Source organism: Rattus norvegicus, chromosome X, assembly GCF_021556685.1.
Source record: "Rattus norvegicus strain SHRSP/BbbUtx chromosome X, alternate assembly SHRSP_T2T, whole genome shotgun sequence".
Lineage (NCBI taxonomy): Eukaryota > Metazoa > Chordata > Mammalia > Rodentia > Muridae > Rattus > Rattus norvegicus.
In genome coordinates this window covers 106,393,994-106,413,846 of record NC_141554.1, presented here as the reverse complement: position 1 = coordinate 106,413,846, position 19,853 = coordinate 106,393,994, and the positions used below count along the sequence as shown (strand labels likewise).

The window sequence follows — 19,853 nt, the reverse complement described above, 5'->3', positions numbered from 1 at the left end:
TGGAAACTCCTCGGCTTTTATATTTTCAAGGGGACTTTGTGGCTGTTTTTTCCCTTTTCCTTTTTCTTTTCTTTCTTTCTTTCTTTTTTTTTTTTGTTTCATATTGAAACATGGTCTGTGTACTTCACACTTGCCTCAAACTAGCAGTGAATTGATCCTCCAGTCTCCACTTCCTGAATGCTGGGACTACAGGTTTGTGCCACCACTCCTAGCTTTTAATTTATATAACAAACTTTGTCCATAGCCAGCAAATAGGTTAGAGTGGTTTTGTAGGCATGGAACAATTTTGGCTCAGAGCAGTTCATAGTAAAGTTTAGAGACAGTGTTTCATAGCAAAATGCCTTTTTGCCTCATGATGTAACTTCTTTGGTTACAGTATTTTTGAATATATGCAAATAAGAAAAGCACTGTAAGAGAGAGCATTTCAGGGGCCTGGGTGACTGCACAGTAGGAAAAGGAGACTGTGCCAAGCTTCAGAACTGGAGTTTATTTCCAGGAGCCCACATGGTGAAAGGAGAGAACTAACTCCTGCAAGTTGTCCTCTGACACACACACACACACACACACACACACACACACACACACACACACACACTGTGGCAAATGTGGACTCAAACAAAATGAAGAAAAAAAGAATTTAATAAAGTCAAAACAATATCTGGAGTCTGGCACAGTAAATACAGATTATGATGTTCATAAAACTACTAGACTTTGTGATCCTGAATTGGTCCCAAATTTCTTTGATTTGGGCTTTCATGTCTAAGTAAGGGACTTAGAGAAGACAAACTCTGAAATTAATTCCTGATGTGAAAATATGATTGATGATTTTGAAGTTTACATTGTTATTTCTTTTGGTAGAATGTGGTGGCTGTATACAAAAATAATAACTCATAAATCATGAGAAACCTTGACGATAGTTACCACTTCACACTCATTGAATAGTGACGTCTGTGTTGAAATACTGTTGAGAAATTCTAGAATATAAACAAAGAAATGTAACTGTAATCTCAGATTGTCTGCCCTTTCATTTTAGTTAAATATTCTTCATAAACTCTGCAGTCCAAACTAAAAACACCTTACATTTTCATTTAAAAATGGTAGATGTTTAACACATTGTAATATTCAAACACTGTTAGTCCTCAGAATTTTGTTAGATATCTATAAAACACTATTTTCTAGCAACAATGTATAAAAGACAAGGAAAAAGTCTTGCTTAGTTGTGTGCTAATGCATTTTTATTTTTCTAAATTCTAATTAAGATACAGCTCTGAAATATGTCAGAGTATTGTCGGGGTCACCATTATTACAAGATCACTCCTGATAAAATCATTAAAACTGGTTTGAAAAAAATTTGCTGGCCCATTTACAATTTGTAGCCAACCTTCACAAAGACGAGCAAATGTCAGTAGACATAAAAATTGTCATATAGGGGATGTTAAAATTTTTAAGAAATTCTACTGGAATATTGAACAATAAACTTAAGCAAAAGAAATGCTAAGTAATAGGCAAAAGGACAAACACATGAAGAATTCATGGGTAAGGGGAGCTGAGTGGTGTTTTAGGACATGCTATATTTCATTAGGTGAAGTTTTTCAAAACTATTTATGACAAAGTGAATTCTGATCCAGGAGTGACTCTACATATATTTGTAGTTAACATCCCTTGCATATTTGTTTTTCCCTTTTAAATATTCGTAATTTAGATGGGAAAACATTATACATTTCAATTTGTTTGTTAAATGGTTCCTATGGCAATTACCTTTCCCATAGCAATTACAAACCACTTTCCTTTGTCTCCCTATTGTTCAGTAAAACTTTGGGTCATATGTCATTAAGTCCTCCATCAGAAAACCTAGTTAATGGCCTTTCCTTCATTTACTAAGTAATCACTGAATGCCAGCGTGTGTGAACCATACTGGCTAGTGCTAAGAACCTACAGATGAATTAGAAATATCTGTAATGGGCTTGGGCAGATGACTCAATGGTTAAGGGCACTTACTGTTCTTCCAGAGGACTCTAGTTTAGTTCCCAGTGCCCACATCAGGTGACTTATTAGTGTCTGTAACTACAATTCCAGAGGATATTATGCCTACTAATGCATGCACATGGCATATGTTTATGCACATACATACAAAACCAAGTAAAAATAATAAATAAGTCTCATATAGCTCTGCAAAGAACTCAATAATGGTCTGTGAACATAGATAATTTGCTGTTTGATTCAAAAGCATAAGAATCTGAGTTCTATCCCTCAAAACCCATGTAAAACCATCTATGGTGGTGCACAATTGTGATCCCAGCATTGGAAAGGCCGATGCAGGAGGACAACTGAGGCTCGCTAGCCAGCCAGTCTATCCTAATAGGTGAGCTCCAGGTCAGTGAAAGTCCATGTCTCAAAGGACGTGGATGGCATTCCTGAGGAAGACACCAGAGGTGTCTGGCCTCCATATGCACAGACACACACACCAGTGTACATACAGATGCCTAAGGAAAAAGGGGGTCAAAAGCTTGGTAGTATTGATAGTAAAATTATAACACAAATAAAAAAGTGGCAAAGTGTAGTTTTAAACATAACTGGTCAGACTCCTGAACTTTCAGTACCATTCATTGTTCCTTATGAATCTGCTTCTGTGGTATCTTAGTACTAAAAAAGCACATTATATTGTGAGTCTAATATTCATATCTGTCAAAATAATTAGTAAACAATTAAAATTCTGGTTCCCACATTTGGCACATTGGAGATGTCTCGAGTGAGACAAACGACCTATTTTATTATGTTTGGGCCCCCTGAATTATATCAATATGTAAAAAAAATCACTAATCCTATTCTTAGCCTACTTATACATTTCATATGTGCTAGGATAGAGCCATAATATTTTCCATCCGAAACAATCTTTCACATTCATTCACATTCACATGTATTAAACTGTTGGCATGAGTAGCATATATGTAGTGACTGTCTGATATAAAGCAGCTGTCATGGGATCATAGAAATTAAATTTATACAGGCCTTAGCTCTATTTCTGGATCTATCAGCATGACTGCCGAGGTTCCTACCACAAATACTTATCGTTACAATGGTCAGATGCTCGAGGTGCCTGAAGAAGACACAAATATTCATCATAAATACTGTATTCCCAATCATTTTAATTCTGCTTTATTTTGTTGTTGTTGAGGTACCATGGAAACCCCTGCACTGACTGTGATGACCTCATAAAATTTCAAGAACCTGTCAAACTCATAAGCCAGAAGCTATTGTAATCACCTTAAAACTAAAGATGCAAAATAGCACTAGAGCTGTAATAATTTGTCATGCTAACATGTACATATGCACAGTACTAGTAAAGTTGATATTTCTGAGTACTCTTTAAATGGAATGTGGCACTAGAGAGAAAAGAGTGTTAACAATGGTACAGCATGGCTGCTCATTTTCTTCTACCCCAGGACTATGCTCTGCTCATTTTTTCCTATGATTACGATGCTATAAAAGGAATACAAAAGTCAAGTTAACTCTTGCCAAAAATCCTATTTAATGAAGAATGCTTGAGGAAAATTCTCTCTAAAAGTCTATTCACAGAAAATATAGCACATATGTCTTTGCAAAAGCAAAATTAATATTTCACAGATTTTCTGTGAATAACAATGAGATTTGTGTATATAGTAGTACTGAGTTCATTCTTTTGGGATTTTTCTCTACTTTTGTCACTATCAAAGTATAATATATATGCTTTTTACAATGCTGTATTTCTTTACATCAAGATCACTTAGACTGAAACTCACAATTCAGCAAAGCATTAAAATAGCTAATATTAAGTAATTTTATAAACATCTGGGTTATCCTAAGGATAAAATTTGGATATTTTGTACAGCAAAGCAAATTGTCATTTGAGAAATACAAGATTTATTTTATTATATATAGCCAATTATATCTAGAATCACCTAGTTTGCATAAGTTTCAATTTATCAGACTAACCAAAGAACATTTCATTACAGTAAACAAAGAAAATTCTCATTTCCAGAACTGAAGAAATAGGATAACCTTCCATTTCCTTTCTTCAGAAATACTCTATGGTATATAATTCCATAAGTGAAATTGGAGCAAAACCATTATTCTTTTCTGACTTCTGCCGTAAGTGTCAACTTTTTGTTACAAAAACGTATTTCATCTTACATTTCCTGGTATTTAGTATGTGGAGAAAGTTTCAAATATAGTTGTTTAGATTTCACATACAGCTACATTATTTTTTGATTCAGTAGGTAGTTATTTTACTCTAACATGACAGCTTAGCTGTTTGCAAAAGGCAAAATCCAACAGAAAAAATAATTTTTTGTTGAGTGAATTTTTATTTCATTAAAGCATATATTACATTGTAAACTGAGTGAATATTTGAATCAATATGGGAGATTCCAGTAAATCCTAAGTATAGAATATTGCCAGTACTAACATTCATAATTATAAATCACCTAAGAGCATTTCTCTGCTATTACTATTGTCTTTCCCTAGAGTGCTGCAATTATTTTTTAACCAAATCCACATAAATTTACAATCACAAGTTTAAAATTTTAGCTTTCCCAATCTTCTATTTCTTCTATGATCTCTAGCTGTTTCTTTTATGAAGTAAAGTTATAAGTTGGATTAGTTCTAAACTTGAGGTGCTTTTAGCCCACAAAGAACATTTGGCAATGTTTTCAGACATCTTTGGTTTTCATACTAGAGAATGCTAGCCTTAGCTTACTGGTCAGAAGCCAGAGATACTGCCACATGCCTGCAGTGCTTACGATAGACTTTCTACAATGTTATGTGACCCAAAGTGACTATAGTCTCAAGGTCGAAAATTCTGGGATAGATGATCTCTTAAGTAACACTGAACTGAACTAGGATGATTACATCTACTAGTAAATAAAAATTTCAAAGCTTCTAGATGAGTTCATAATCATACTTTTATTGAGTATATAACATGTGTGAACATTGTGAAATAAACATCTTTTGTATTTTTCAGATCTTGGGACTTAAAAATTATACAATATATTTCTATATTGTTTAATGGAAAATAGTGTAGAATAGTTAAATGATTTATTCAAGGTTATAAATTCTTCTACTAACATAGCATTTTTATTTTTTTTCCTTTTACCTAGCACTACAGATCAAAGTCCTTAAACTCATTGCAAGTTAATTATGAAAGTAATATTTTCTCAAATTACATAAACCTTCCATGTAAGAAGAAAATAAAACAGTAAAACATCTTCTTAAGGTGGGGGTCTTACTGTGCTTCTCTGGCTGACCTCGAACCCTCTCTGTAGATCAGGTTAGCCTCAATCTCACAGAAATGTACCTGCCTCCTCAGCACTGGGATTAAAGGCTTGAGCTACCAGACCCCGGTAAAACATTTTTGTTCTCCAACCAAAGACTGAAGCCACACTTAAGCATAAATTCATTACATCGAATGAACTTTCTTATTGAATACCTTTTATACTTTGTCACAAAACTTCTGTTTCATTTCAAATAATCCTCCTAACCGTGCAAGAGAGGATCAGTGACTTTATGCCATCAAAAAAAAAAGTTTATCAAGTAAAGTCAAGTACAAAATAAATTTTAGAAATTGAAATCTGAAAGGTTAGCCTTGTAAACAAGTAACTACATGGTAGCAGAAAGAAACCTGCGATGTTTCTCTTGGTCTGAGCTCGTTTTTTTAGTTTGTATTTTAACATTTTTTATGTATGTGTGCTCTGCTGCATGTACATATACATGCTAGAAGAAGGCATCAGATCCCTTTATTGGTGCTCATGAATCATGTGGGTCGTGGGACTTGAACTCGGGATCTCTGGAAGAGCAGGCAGTGCTCTTAATCAATGAACCATCTCTCCAGCCCCGGTCTGATGCTTTTTATAACTCATTTCATTTGAAATTAGGTAGCTTTTTAATTTCATATTTACCCACCAATCAATATAAGGTGCATTTTCTATATTAATAAGGAAGAAGAAAATGGGAAGAGTATAAAAAGGGGAAAGAAAGGGAGATATGCATGCCTCAGGTTCCTTCAGCTTTGCCTCAGTTCTAAATCCCAGTTCTTTGACAAATACCTTAGTTTATGGGCTCAAGAGTTCTCTGGGAGCTAGTTCTTTGAAAGAAGTCTTTTCTACTAGGCAGTTCTAGTCACTTGGGTCACATCAAGCAAATTGGCTCTCCCTCTCCCAGCAGCTCTCACATGCCAATAGCTTCAGCCAAAATAGCTTCTCTTCCAGGATACATTTGTTTCTTACAAATGTCCAGCCTAAAGAAGAAGTCTGCCATTCAACACTACAACATTTTTTAATTGTTTATTTTATTTACATTTCAAACGTCCCCCTTTCTGGATTCCCCTCTGCAAACACCTTATCCCATTCCCTTTCCCCCTGCTTCTATGAGGGTGCTCCCCCACCCACCCACCCACTCCTGCCTCATTGCCCTAGCATTCCCCTACACTGGGGCATCAAGCCTTCACAGGTCCAAGGACCTCCTCTCCTACTGATGCCAGATAAGGCCATGCTCTGCTACATATGTATCTGGAGCCCTGGACCCATCCATGTGTATTCTTTGGTTGGTGTTTTAGTCCCTGAGGGCTCTGAAGGGTATGGTTGGTTTGATATTGTTCTTCCTATGGGGTTGCAATCACACTGCAACCTTTTTAAGAACTAGCTCTCGGGGGAAGTCTTGGGCACAATTAGATTTGAATCCTGGCTCTAAACCATGATAGATATGTGACTTTGAGAAGATCACTAATCTCTCTGAGCTTCACTTTTGAATAGATATATTCCCATTCATGATGAATGTAGGGGGCATGCGGCTTGAAAGAAAACTGTATCGCATAGAATGGTCCCTAAGAAACAATAAATTTGTTCTCAGTAAAACTCCCAACTTCCACAATCATCCTGATAATAAATTTAAAACTTAAAAACATTGCTTTTAATTTGGGGGAAAATGGTTCATGTTGACATATGCCACAGCATGAGAATGGTAGTCAGAGAACAACCAATAGAAATAAGTTCTGTCATTCCACCATATGGATTCTCTGGGAATCTTTAGACCTGGAAGCAAGCACCATTGCCAAGTGTACCATCTCCCCAACCCAAAAGAGATTTTAAAAGGCTGAAGTGATTAGTTGAATATAGCAAGGCAAAATGTAAATGGAATATAAATTTATATTGGATCTGTTTTAGAGTCCAGAAGTATTTTTGCCCATATAAATGTGTTTTTGAGGAATACAGTCTAGTCAACTCCAGGTGGAATAAAACCATGTATTTGTCAGACATCAGCAGAAGTGTGAGTCAGCAATATGGTGTGACATTTTCTTGGGCTACATTAACAGAAGACGAGATGTATTCAAAATAAGGGATTACGTATACATAACACTACATGCTTGAACCATATATTTAAAATGATCACAATGTTAAATTTTATTTTTTTCAGAATTAGCAAAAAGAATATGGAGCAGAATGCAGTGGTCTCTCATGTAATAACAGCACTTAGGGGGCCAAGGGTATAAGGCCAAGACCAGCCTGAGTTACATAATGAGATGCCTTCTCAAAACAGAAAAACAGCAACAAAAGAATGGTCTCTTTTACTGGTCATTATGACATCGTTAAGGAGATTTGTGGTTAAGCTACATACCACGTGAAAGAACTATAATTAATTCACAAAGAAATAAAGAGAAAGGAAAAGAAAAACATTATAATTGTAAATATTGAAGGAATTTTATACAGGACAAAGGGGGATTTATACTTACTGTGTGTTAGGAAATCAAAGTTGATCTAGTGGAAGCTCTAAGAAGTATTCAAAGTATTGTTCTTGTACCAGCACCATCGGCGGTATTACAGAATCGGTGAGCAATTCCTAGCTTGAGCCCTACCCCAGAACTACTGAATCAAAAATTTTAGGTATGGATTTTGGTGCTACTTCTTAATATCTCTCTACTTTCTAAGTGCTAAGATTATAGGTTTTTACCTCAATTCCCAGTTTATGCAGTGCTTAGGATTGAACCCAGGACATTATGCACTGCCAGATGAGTCCCATTCCCAACCTTGAAACCCTGAATAAGAATAGTGCTGCATTAAACTGTGTTCCTGAAAATTTGACATTCAATTACATTTGAATTGATTAAGACAACTTGCTATTTATATAAAGTAAACACTAAGTATCTTTTTGTTTGACCTTTTATTGATATCGGTAATTTTTATTTAGAGTACAAATAATGCAACTCTTCATGACATCTTAATACAAACATAATTGTTGGGATTTATTCATACTTCCCTACTCTTCTCCTCTCTTTGCCCTTAGGTTTTCTTTTCTCTTTCTACCTTTCTTTCTGCTAAATATATATTTAATATTTGTAGTTCTTTGCCCCATTAATCTCTTTTATTCTCTTCCTATTATCTATCCCCTTTAGACCCCTTCTTTCCTCCTCATGGTCTACCTTTAGCTTTCATGTCATATATGTATATACATAATTAAATATACCGCATTATAGAATAAAAGTATTTCAGGTAAATAATAACGGAAAACTTAGATTGGAACAAATAATGACAGGATTCATTAGGGCAGTTGGATTTAATTCTATATTAAATAGAGGAAAATTAATGATTTTACGTGGGTCTTTAATAAAAAATTAGATATATAACTGGGTGGTGGTGGTACATAACTTTGAACCCAGCACTTCAAGATTGGATTATCACTCATCTTTTATAATTTCTCATTTTCATGTATTTCAGTTTGTATACACTAAATTCAGGACTTCAACACTTGCATGGCATACTAATAAAGAGAATTTGCCAGTGGTATAACTGTACATGGTAAGGTTGAATCTCCACCTCTTATCAGGAGCAGGCTCACTTAAGCTTAACTGTATTAGATATAAATGGCTACCATGTTGATAACAAATGCTAAACTCAGCCTTTAATGCCCTTTGCTTTTGAGAGATGAACCTTTCGTTTATATATCTATAGCCACTTTTGGTTCAAGCCTCAAGCCTACAACTGACATCTACAACTAATTGAGATATCCATGTTAAGTTACACATTTCTCTCTAGTATAAATTTAAATGCCCTATTGTCACTTGTCATTATTCGGTTTCAATATTATTATTATTTTTATTTATAGCTTAGTGAGATTCCATTGTTTACATGTAATTTAAGCTTGTTATCTATAGATAAGTTTAATCCCAGTTCCCTCTGCAAGATTTACTGTACCTTCTTATATCTTTTATCACCTGAAACATTTTGGTCTGAGGATTATAGCTTGTCCATATACACCTTATCTTGTTAAATTGTACTTTCCTTAGAGTTAGGAACTAGTCATTTCCAACATGTTGAACAACTGTATATGAAAGCATCAAGGTAAAACAAAGGTTTATGTACCAGCTTCACCAAAGAAAACATGGAAGTTTATTTCAGTTTCACTTGCTGCTAGTTTCCTGACTCAGAATGTACAAAGGACTAATGACTATATACATTTGTGTTATGGTCTAAGGGTTTAAGACAAAAAGATCCTGAATTATATTAATCTTTTTCTTCTTCCTTTTAAAATATGTAACATGAAGCTAAGCATAATTAGTATTAGTAAAGCTAAATCATGTTGAACTCTACAAAGGGAATGAACTAAATATTGGTATAGGGAAATCAAACAAAGACATAGATGGGAAAAATATCATGTCAGAATTGTTAGGAATCAGTGGAAAGAATAGCTGAGATTTTAAACCTGGGTATATTATACCATTTGATAAACAAAAATAGAACAAATCTCATTTGAGGAAGTAAGTTGAAGACAGCAAGTCTTAGCAGTAGTATTTTAAAGGAAAATATATAATGGAGTAAACATCGATTGATTTATTAAGGAAGAGTGACAACTCTCAAGAGTGGGAGAAGCTCCCATATGGGGAATGACTGTTTCTTCTTCAAGAAATTTTCCTTCAGTAACGTTACTTTGCCACTGAAGGAATGCCTGCCCAAAAATTTGTGACAGGCTGCATGACGTGATCCTCAAAAAGGCTCACTGCTAATGTCCCTGCACAGGCTTTTCTGCATAGGTCAGCTAATGGGCATACCCAAGTTCTCAGGGTTGTCCTGAACTCTGAATCCAGTGGACTTACTGGTCAGTTATTTGGGGATGGACCTAGAGCCTGGATTTTGGACTTGCACTGACCAGCCTAAAGTCTGGGAATTTCAGTTTCTGGGAACTGAATAAGTAAATAAGGGCTTAGTCTAGGTCTTGGAGCTCCAGTGGCCAGCCTGGGTACTGTTTATACAAAAGTGATGCTGGTAGGTCTGTGGGGAGATGCCCAGCACAAAGAACTAGCGCCACACACCCAAACATTAATCTTCTAAAGCATGACTGCATATTATAGCATGGAGGGTGACCATGCAGATATTACCCTATGGGTATAAGTCCCTATTTGGGACTGTGGCAAACTAAACTTTCTGTCCACACATATATGTCTGTAGTTTGTATCCAAAAGGGCTGGCTTAGAGGTTGGAGGCCGATGTAAGGTAGCTTGATGGACCAGGACTTAGAGGAATCACCATGGTTGTTAGGCTAGCCTAAAACTCAAGATTGTTGGTGTCAGTCTGGTGCTAAGGGGAACTAAAATTATTGCACATCCCAAAAGCCTGAGCTACCAGGATCCAGACAGTTTCCAGAGCTGGCTTAGAGACCCAATCTGGAGACAGCCACCTGAAGTCTGGAGCATTGTGGAGCCTGCAGGGTGATAGCTTTTAACAAAGTGTGCCCACTATTAGGGTTGAAAGTAAAACACGATTTTTATTACCTGCTTCTTCACTTACACATTAAATACCTTTCTTTATTCTGTACCATCTAGGATTTGAGAAGGAATGATACAGGTTAAACAAAAGTTTCCATATTATACTATTCAATATTCTTTATTTCTGAAATTCACCCAGGTACTGTAATCTACAGGCCGATTTCCTCAATTCCTACAAAGGTATTTTATGAGTGGATAATTATTTGAATTGAGGCCCTACCATTGTGCTGATATCTATCCTCACCATATATAGAAAGTTCTACATGCTTTTTATAAAACAAAAGCTATAGGGAGTAAAATGTTAATTATTCATCTCTTGTCTGCCCTCACTTTCAAGACATAAATATGTTTAAATTTGATCATTATTTTATACTATTATTATATTTATATAATTATAATTTTATAATATAAATATATAAATTTATATCATTCTGTAACTTTCTGTATCTATATCATTCTGTAACTATTATATGATATAAATTTATATAATTCTGTAACTTTCTATGTGTATATGTACGTATATCATGTTAACATTGTTAGAAATTGGGAATATTGTATTTTAATAAAACTTTTATATATTTAGTTTATCACCCATAAAAGTATTTGTTATACAAACTTACTCATTTAGCCAAATAAGAAGCAAAAGTTTGTTGATTTTGATTAATAACCTATAGATAAACCAAAAAACATTGGCAGCAGAATACAGTAGAGCTATTAAGGACATTAGATAGAAGTTTGGAACTAAAGTGTAGATATAAAACTATTGGTATGCACTATTTATTACAGACAATACACTACAGCATAAATTTCTTGAATGTAGTAGATGAACATTACTTTATATATTTGGAGGTAAACGTATGTGAGATCTGTGTGTACAAATAAGTGACCTAGTATTTTTGGAACTGTAGGAGAGATTTGACCATCATAGACAATGACTTTTAGATAATACTGGGGCTGTGTCTCAAAGGATATGACAGTCTTACATAGGTACCTCAGGATTTTCTTATATTTCTTAGGATTGCCTTCTGTTAAACAAAACATCAAGGGTTTTTACATTCAGCCTTTCATTACTATTCCTTAAATCATTTTTGAAGTTCATCAAATTACTTGTATCAACTTAACTATTCCTTTAGAATGTTATTGCCTAGACTTAACCATTCTAAATTGGTCATTATTGTCATATTATACTGTGTGTGTGTGTGTGTGTGTGTGTGTGTGTGTGTGTGTTATGTGCACATTGAATGGTGTATTTGAGGAAAAGGCTGTTACCACATACCCCCAAACATAAAAATTTGATTAATTCAAATTTCATTGATATAATAGATGATATGATAGCTTTTTTCTTCACTTTATTGATAGATCCCACTGGTGATGGACAAGAGCGATCTGCATATTTTACAGATAATTTTTGTAAAGCATGTGGAGTGGTTCTACAGCATGAATCAGAAAGGATTTCACATTTTGAGGTTGGTTGAATACAGTAGGAATAAGGATGAGAAATCACATTTTTTTAACATGGAAAATGTTTGCATTTAATTAACCTCTGAAGTGGCTTTAAGCCACCAGAACACAGGCACCTCCAACACCCTTCATCTTCTCCTCAGCTCTTCTGCTGAAGAATTTGGCCTTCACGATGACAGGTTGCTTAGGGAGCTTCCCTTTCCCCAGAACTCTGTAGTAGCCTGATTGAACAACATCAATGATGGGAGCAGCTACAGTCTTGATTTTGCTGCATTGACCTGTGTCTGCTCGCTGACCAACGTCCATAATTTATCCAGGTTGACAGTTGGGCAGAAGCTCTGGTTCCTCTTCAAGTGGTAATGCCTCATGCCAACTTTCCCAAAGTAACCTGGATGATGTTTGTCAGAGTTGATCCTGTGGTGATGCACGCCTCCAGCATTCCCGCAGCCTCGTGGTGCTTGCGGTGCTTACCGATGTGACCGTGGCCATGGCTCGCGTGGCCCCAGAGTTTCCCGGTCTTCATTAGTCAGAATGGCATGGCGGTGGCAGGAAAGAAAGAGCGAGAAATCACATTTTTAAGTCTAGCAGTCAACTTGATATAAATCATCTTACTTGATCAGTATAAAAACCTGAAACATGGTATCATTTCTATTTGACAGCTAGATGAGAATATTGGCTCAGAAAAGGATAGTCACATATACATATAATTTAGGGAATCTAGATTAAACTCAGTGATTTTGACTGCAAAGTTTCTTTTCTTCACACCATTCTGCCTCCCTTTGTATTTGCTGTTATTATAGTAAATATAATGTATTAGCAAGTTTGAGAGATACTATAAAACTCCTAGAGTCTTCATTTATAATAAATGTAGACTATAAATTTGGCTGCCAGCATCCTGTCATTGAGGTGAGAGAGGCTTATGAGCCCCACCATCCCCAGATCTATTGATAAACAGTTGCTAAGAAGCAGGAGATCATGAGGCCTTTTCACCCCCTGAGGATCTATTAGCACTTAATGGTTGCTGAAGAAGAGAGAGATTTTCTGCAATGATGTAGTCCATGATAAGGTGCATACAATCCCATAAATACTTTATCCATCCTCATGTAAGCAATGCTAATGATAATGATTGTGTCACACAGAAAGGGACATGAAAGTAGAAGAGGTAGTGAGTTGGAAAGAGGGAATTAGCAAGCATTGGAGAAGAAAAGAAGCAATAGTAGTAATATAATTAGAATATACATGTATGAAAATCATTAAATATATAGCTAACATAATAAAAACATAAAAATACTGACTTTTAATTTGTAGAACCACTTCTATTTTAATTTCAACTGAGATTTGGAGATTTAAAAGGAGTGAAACTCTCTCAGAGTTCTTTTCGTCAAGGGTAGAGGCTGTAATGCAGTATGCCATTTCCCTAGCCTGTTCAAGGACCAGGTCTCAAAAGAAAAAGATAATGCAAAGTGCTAAAACTCATGTCTCCTGCCCTCCCACTCAGAGATGTCCACATTTTAGGCGTCTCTGCTATTAAATAAACAAAGTTACATTTGTTTTTTCAGAGTGAAATACATGCTCAAAATGTTAAGTTCTCTTTTCAAATGCACGGAGAACAGCATGAAGTGCCTGGTAGGAAAGTGAGCGTGCATGTTGGGAATTCTCAGGTGAGTGGTCTACACTGTGTGGCATAATTCTGACCTACATTTTTGAAACATTCAAAAGTATAAAAAACTGTGCTTTTTATAGGTGTACTCAAGTGGAGAAGTCAACAGAAACAAATTTCCTGGTCTCTGCAACATGAGCTTTGACTCCACAGCTGCTGCTCCGTCTCACTATGTGGGAAAGAGCCATTCTCAAACTCAGAAGCAACTACTGGAAGAACGTGGTCGAGGGTCTCCATCTGCATGCCCATCAAAGATGGGTAAGACCCTAGTCATCTCTTTATCTCAGACCCATAATACATCTTTTTCCCACACTGCACCATCGTTTTTGGAGAGCAAACTTTTACTGTAATGTAGACAACTTGATTATTCTTCTGCTTAGTGTATTTCTGTGTCCCTGTCAGCAGAAATGATGGCTAACTGAATTTTAAGAACTATTATGACCTCTGTTCAGTTCACTAAATCCAAATATAAGCATGTGATTGCTCTATGTTATAAAGAATGATAATAAACAGCTAGAGAAATCAAAAATGTTAAATTCTTTATTATGTTTCCCCCTTGTCATTTTTTATCTAAAACTTAGCATCAGTTGTCTGTTGAGATCAACGTCTTCACTATAGGATAGTTACTGTATTCTAGCTCGTGTATAGTGTACTTACCACCACAACTTTAAGAAACAAACTAAATTGCTGAATCTCTTCTAATCCTGATAATACATTGTTTTATTTCCATAAATATGAAGTTCCAGCAAATAATTAGAGTATTCTAAATTCCAAAAGTGCAGAGAATTTTAGAACTTTGGCCTCTTTTGTTCTTTCTGGTAATGTTCAAATGAACAAATGAAGGAACTCCCACTGAATTACCTGAACTGGCAGAGTACATTTTGGAAAACATGGCTCATATTTTGAAAAACTTGCATGCTACCACAAAATGATGATAGATCAGCTGAAATAATTTAGTGCATTCATTAGAGCCTTAACACTATATCATTAGGCATTTATTCCTGAAAAAAATCAGCAGTCATATCATCTATCATATACATAGGACATATATCATATAGCATATAAATATTGTCCAGAGCAAAGTCATTACCTCCACAAACTATTAGAATTTATTTTTGTTAATAAGCTAAACTATAATTAGGTTTTTATTTATTCTGATCTCTCAAATTGCCATCTCAAATTGCCATATATCTATTGATTTGAAGAGGGACAGAGTCGTTGTGCCTTACAAGAGAATTCATTTTGTAAATGACTTATCTTCAATCCCCAAAACCATTTTATTGACTTCAAGGAGGCACATAATTGAAAAAGACAAAAAAGAAACATATGGTTTCAAGTTATTAATTGCTGGGAGTTCATTCCGGTGTAGACATCACAAATCAAGACAGAATCGATATGTTATTCAAAAAAATATCAACTTAGAAGTTCATGCCATCTGATTTACCCTGTGACTTGCAAAGAATCATCTTGAAATGGCTCCCCTGCTTCTATTGTTCCCTTGAATGAATATGGTCAAACAATACTCGGTGTAAAATATTCCTGTAGTCCCATGTCTTTAATGTACAAACTAGGTCACATTTATATCTCAAAAGAGCCTTATAACAAGTCCCTTTATTCAGAAAACCTGTCCTGAAAAAATGGAAAGATAAGATAGTAGTTTTTAGAGAATTTCTTTAATACTCTACAATGGATGCAGTTCTAATATGTGAACACATGGCGATAATGTTTCATTACAATTATTTCTACAGATAAACCCAGTACTACTCCAGCACCACCAACCTTCCTGAAGTCTGTTATTGTGAAGCCTCCTCCAGGTAGGGATAAAGACAGACTACCCCCCTTTCTGCTATTATCCTTTTGGATCTAAATAACCCAAGCAGATATTGTAAGATCTTTCTTCATCCTTTAAAGAATCTGCTATATTCCATAACATTATGGTAGGGACAAAAATAAACGATACTAGAAAGACATTTATAGCTGAAGAGCAGAGAAGTGTCTTCCAGCAAACTGAAATACAAACGGCAAATAGGAAAAGGATTTTAACCTCTTTCATAGGAAGTTTATATTTTATAAAACCTACTCATTTATTTATAAACCACTTTATTTAAAAATGATAGTGTTCAAATAATCAAGTCCATTTACTTTGATTTGTTTTTATAAGAATGATAGACAGAAAGTCTTTTATGTCTCTTAATTTCAAAAATCATATATATGAGTATGTATGTGTGTTTTGGTTCCATGTTATTTTAAGGAAGTATTTCAAATCATTCTGATATATTGATACTCATTTGGAACATTAAGCTAGTTATTATTGGTAGTATAAATAGTAATATACTTCTTATTTCTTCTTCCCTAAAGAAGAAAATATATAATCTAGTTAATACTTCATTGCAAAAGAGTACAGGTATGTTTTATGCATATATTTCACTAAACAAAGGAAATGAAACATCATAGTTCATAGATTTCTATGACCTTGATTGATAGAAGTGGAAAGGTTTTAAAAAATGACCAGAGATGGCTTAGAGATAAGAAAGGGTAGCAAAACTTCAGGTACAACATAGGGACTGGCCTTGACTGGAGCAGTATATCTGTTCTTCCACCATGCTTTTCATCCCCACCATATACAAGCACTTCCTCACTACTGCTGTGTCTTCCTGCTCTTTCATAGACTCTCTTCTACCTTCTCTTCCTCATGGCATTGTATTTCACTTATTCCTTCTAGACAGACTTTCCGCTCTTTGTGAAAATGTTTATTACTCTTGACTTCTTAAAATTCTGTTCCTTTCATGCACAGTTCCTCAGTCTTGTTCTTCTTTCTGTTCATTTGCTTGCTAGCATCAGCTGTCTGTTCATTGCCTACACTTACGTGTTCCCAGGTCCCATTATTGACCTGGCTCTCCAAACCCAATTCTGTGTCTTCCCCTGGTTTTACCTGCCATCTCTGTTCCCATAACCGCTCCATCACACTTTCGATTACATGTCAAAATGGTAGATCTTATTTCACGTGGACACCTCAGAGCCATTTTAAATCAATTCTCTTCCAACATAAAAACCTATAGTTAACTGTCAACTCCCCAATACCACAGTTTCTAAAGCTGATGAAATGCCAAGTTGTGATTGCCTTCCCTCCTGAATTGTTACTATCTGCCCTACTCCATCCCTACTCTCCCTACACTACCACAGCTCTTCACATATTTCTAGAGCTTTGCTAGGCAGACTGGGGTGTGGACTGGCAATGTATCTTTTGAGAGCATATGGGCAAAAAGAATTCAGCCCTGCTTAAAAAACTACTAACTCAAAATTCACTTCTTTAGTAAGACCTGTAATGCTTCATACTTACAAAATTTGAAGACACAGAGTCGTGGCCTTCTAAGTAGTTTGCCCTACTGCATTTGTCTCCACAAATACATTCTCAGTTTAATTATTGGAGCATTTCATTCAAAATACAAATATTTCTATGACACTGTCTAATTTGAAAATTTGTCAGTTTTTCCTGCTTCTGACTAAACTCATACTCATTCTTAAATATACCAGTGCTGCCTGGAAGCCTCTTTGCTTCCCTCAAGGCTCCTACCTACTCTCCTGTGTGTCTGTAACATGGGTGTCTACTACCTCACCATGTGCTTTTCCTCCCATTCCAGTTAAGATCCTTCATAGAGGAAATGCCAGCTCTGTTTCTAGCGCTAGACATAAAAACCAGCACAGAATTGCTCATACCTCAGTGGAGTTTAGTTTAATGTCTGTATCAAAGAACTGCTAATGCTGTTCATCTCAAGTGCTTTTCTCTGTACTATTTCAGTTTCCTACAGAGTGTGGTTCAAAGTACTAAAACATTTTGTAGGGACATATGGTTATAGATAGGATTTTAAAGAATGATGATTTAAGTAAGCTTGGCATTAAGTAGAAATGACAGTTGATTTTAAAAGTAAACATCAGAAGAAATGTTGAAGTGCCACTTGTTGGATATGTTTTCATACTGGTAAGCTGAGGGTGTATGAAATATGTAATGTCTGAGGAAATTTGAACTGAGTGTAAGAGAGAAGTATTTGAACTATTGTTGCTACTGTGGGGGATAGCATTTTAGCACTCCGAAATGTCAAGATTACTAGAATAAGGGAAGAAGAATGTCTTAGTTTGCTTTCTATGATAAACACTATGCCCAAAAGTGACATTGGGAGAAAAGCTTACCATTTACAATCAACCATGAAGGGGATTCAGGGCAGGAACCCAGAGGCAATAACTGAAGGTGATACCACAAAGGACCATTGATTACTGGCTTGTTTACCATGGCTGGCTCAGTCTGCTACCTTATAGCAAACAGGACCATTTATCCAGGTTTGAAACGTTCCACGATGGGCTGGGTCCTTCCACATCTGTCATATATCAAGGAAGTGCCCTCATATGCTTGCCCACAGTCAAATCTGATCAGTTTTCTCAGTCAAGGTTCCCTTATCCCAGATGAACCTAGCTTGTGCCAAGTTGACAAAAAATCTTACAAGCAAAAAGAATTTTGTTAAAGTTTGTGTCTGATCATGGGATCATCAGTATAATTTAGTCTACTTATTGGAAGAAAGCATTTCACACTAATCTCTGAAGCTAATGCTCAAAGAATAGATGTACCCTGTCATAACTCCTATCTGCCAAGCAGTAAACATTTGACCATTATGAAAAACAACTAGTTCTGCCGGAGGTAGTGATTCATCTCTATAACGTCAGTCCTCAGGAGTGAGGGGAAGGAAGATTACTGTATATTCTATGTCTGAGGGTAGCCTGAACTATATAATAAATTCCTTGGCAGCCAGGACTACATAGCCAAACTCTTTCTCAAATAAGAACCACCAAAAGAAATCCTCCACCGTAAAAAGCATTCCTAGGGAAATTAAATTAGCTAACGTGAATTTCAGAGAACAATAACCACAGAATTCCATATTACAAGTGAGCCAGTGTTTTTTGTTGTTGTTTTGATTTTGTTTTTAAGGCAGTTATGTATCTGTAGAGATGGCTCAGCAGTTAAGAGCCATGACTGCTCTTGCAGGCGATCTGAGTTCAATTCCCAGCATCTGCATTACAGCCCATGACCATCTCTAACTCCATTTCCAAGGGAACTCAACACCTTCTGTCTGCCACCCCCATGGGATGGGCACTGCATATACGTTGTACACAGACATGCATGTAGGCAAAGCATCCATACATCAAATTTTAAAAGGAAAAAAGGCAACTTAACACAATAAGCCACTTTATTCTACTGTTTTCCTTTTTTCTGTCTGTTATTGCCTCTATTCATCTGCTATTATGTGAGTGTCTCTCCATATTTGAACTTTTTTCTTCATCCTTATCACTGCTTGCTTAAGTTCCCAATCTAGTTCAGCTCTTAAAGCACAGGATTGACTAGAGCACTAATATATAAGTGATATATATATATATATGTATATATGTATATATGTATATATTTTAGTTATCTTACTAATTCTAGCTTCAATATTACAGTTAGATGCTTCAATTTTACTTGTAACTCAGCATATCTAAACCTGAAGTAAGACTCTAAATCCACCTTAAATTATAAAACCTTTGTGTTTGTCAAGATTACTGTTATCTATTAGGCACGTATGCTTGAATCTTTAACTGCTTAATTCCCTATATGCTTTCTGTACACTTGATTCCCTATATGATCCAATCTTCCATTTCTCTTTTCTGTACTTTGATTACATTTCTGTTGCCATCTCTTCACATGTTAACACTTTGGGAACCGGAAGTGTATGGCTGTCTTCTGCCTTTTTAAACACCTTTGTATATGGTAATTAAAAATTAAAGTAAGATTTTTTTAAGATGCAAACAAAGCAAATATATGTTTAGCCGAGCTAAATAGGCTATATAGCAGTCTCAAAGATAAAGAGAATGTAAGAAAAATTAGAGATGGGTTAGAACATTAGGCCAGGGGTCATC

General features: G+C 35.6%; 1 protein-coding gene and 1 pseudogene across 29 annotated transcripts in view; one reads left to right on the top strand and one right to left on the bottom strand.

The window, feature by feature from the left end:
• Zmat1 (zinc finger, matrin-type 1) overlaps window positions 1-19,853 on the top strand; it is a 66,823-nt gene that overhangs the window by 37,492 nt on the left and 9,478 nt on the right. For 7 of the 29 annotated variants that reach the window (NM_001432975.1, NM_001432974.1, NM_001432973.1 and 4 more), the window contains 4 exon segments: window positions 12,149-12,255; window positions 13,810-13,911; window positions 13,994-14,168; window positions 15,659-15,724. In NM_001432975.1, coding sequence (NP_001419904.1) covers window positions 13,849-13,911; window positions 13,994-14,168; window positions 15,659-15,724 — 304 coding nt within the window. In that variant the 5' untranslated portion in view covers window positions 12,149-12,255; window positions 13,810-13,848. 29 annotated transcript variants of the gene reach the window in all.
• Window positions 12,344-12,788, bottom strand: Rpl27a-ps1 (ribosomal protein L27a, pseudogene 1; annotated as a pseudogene).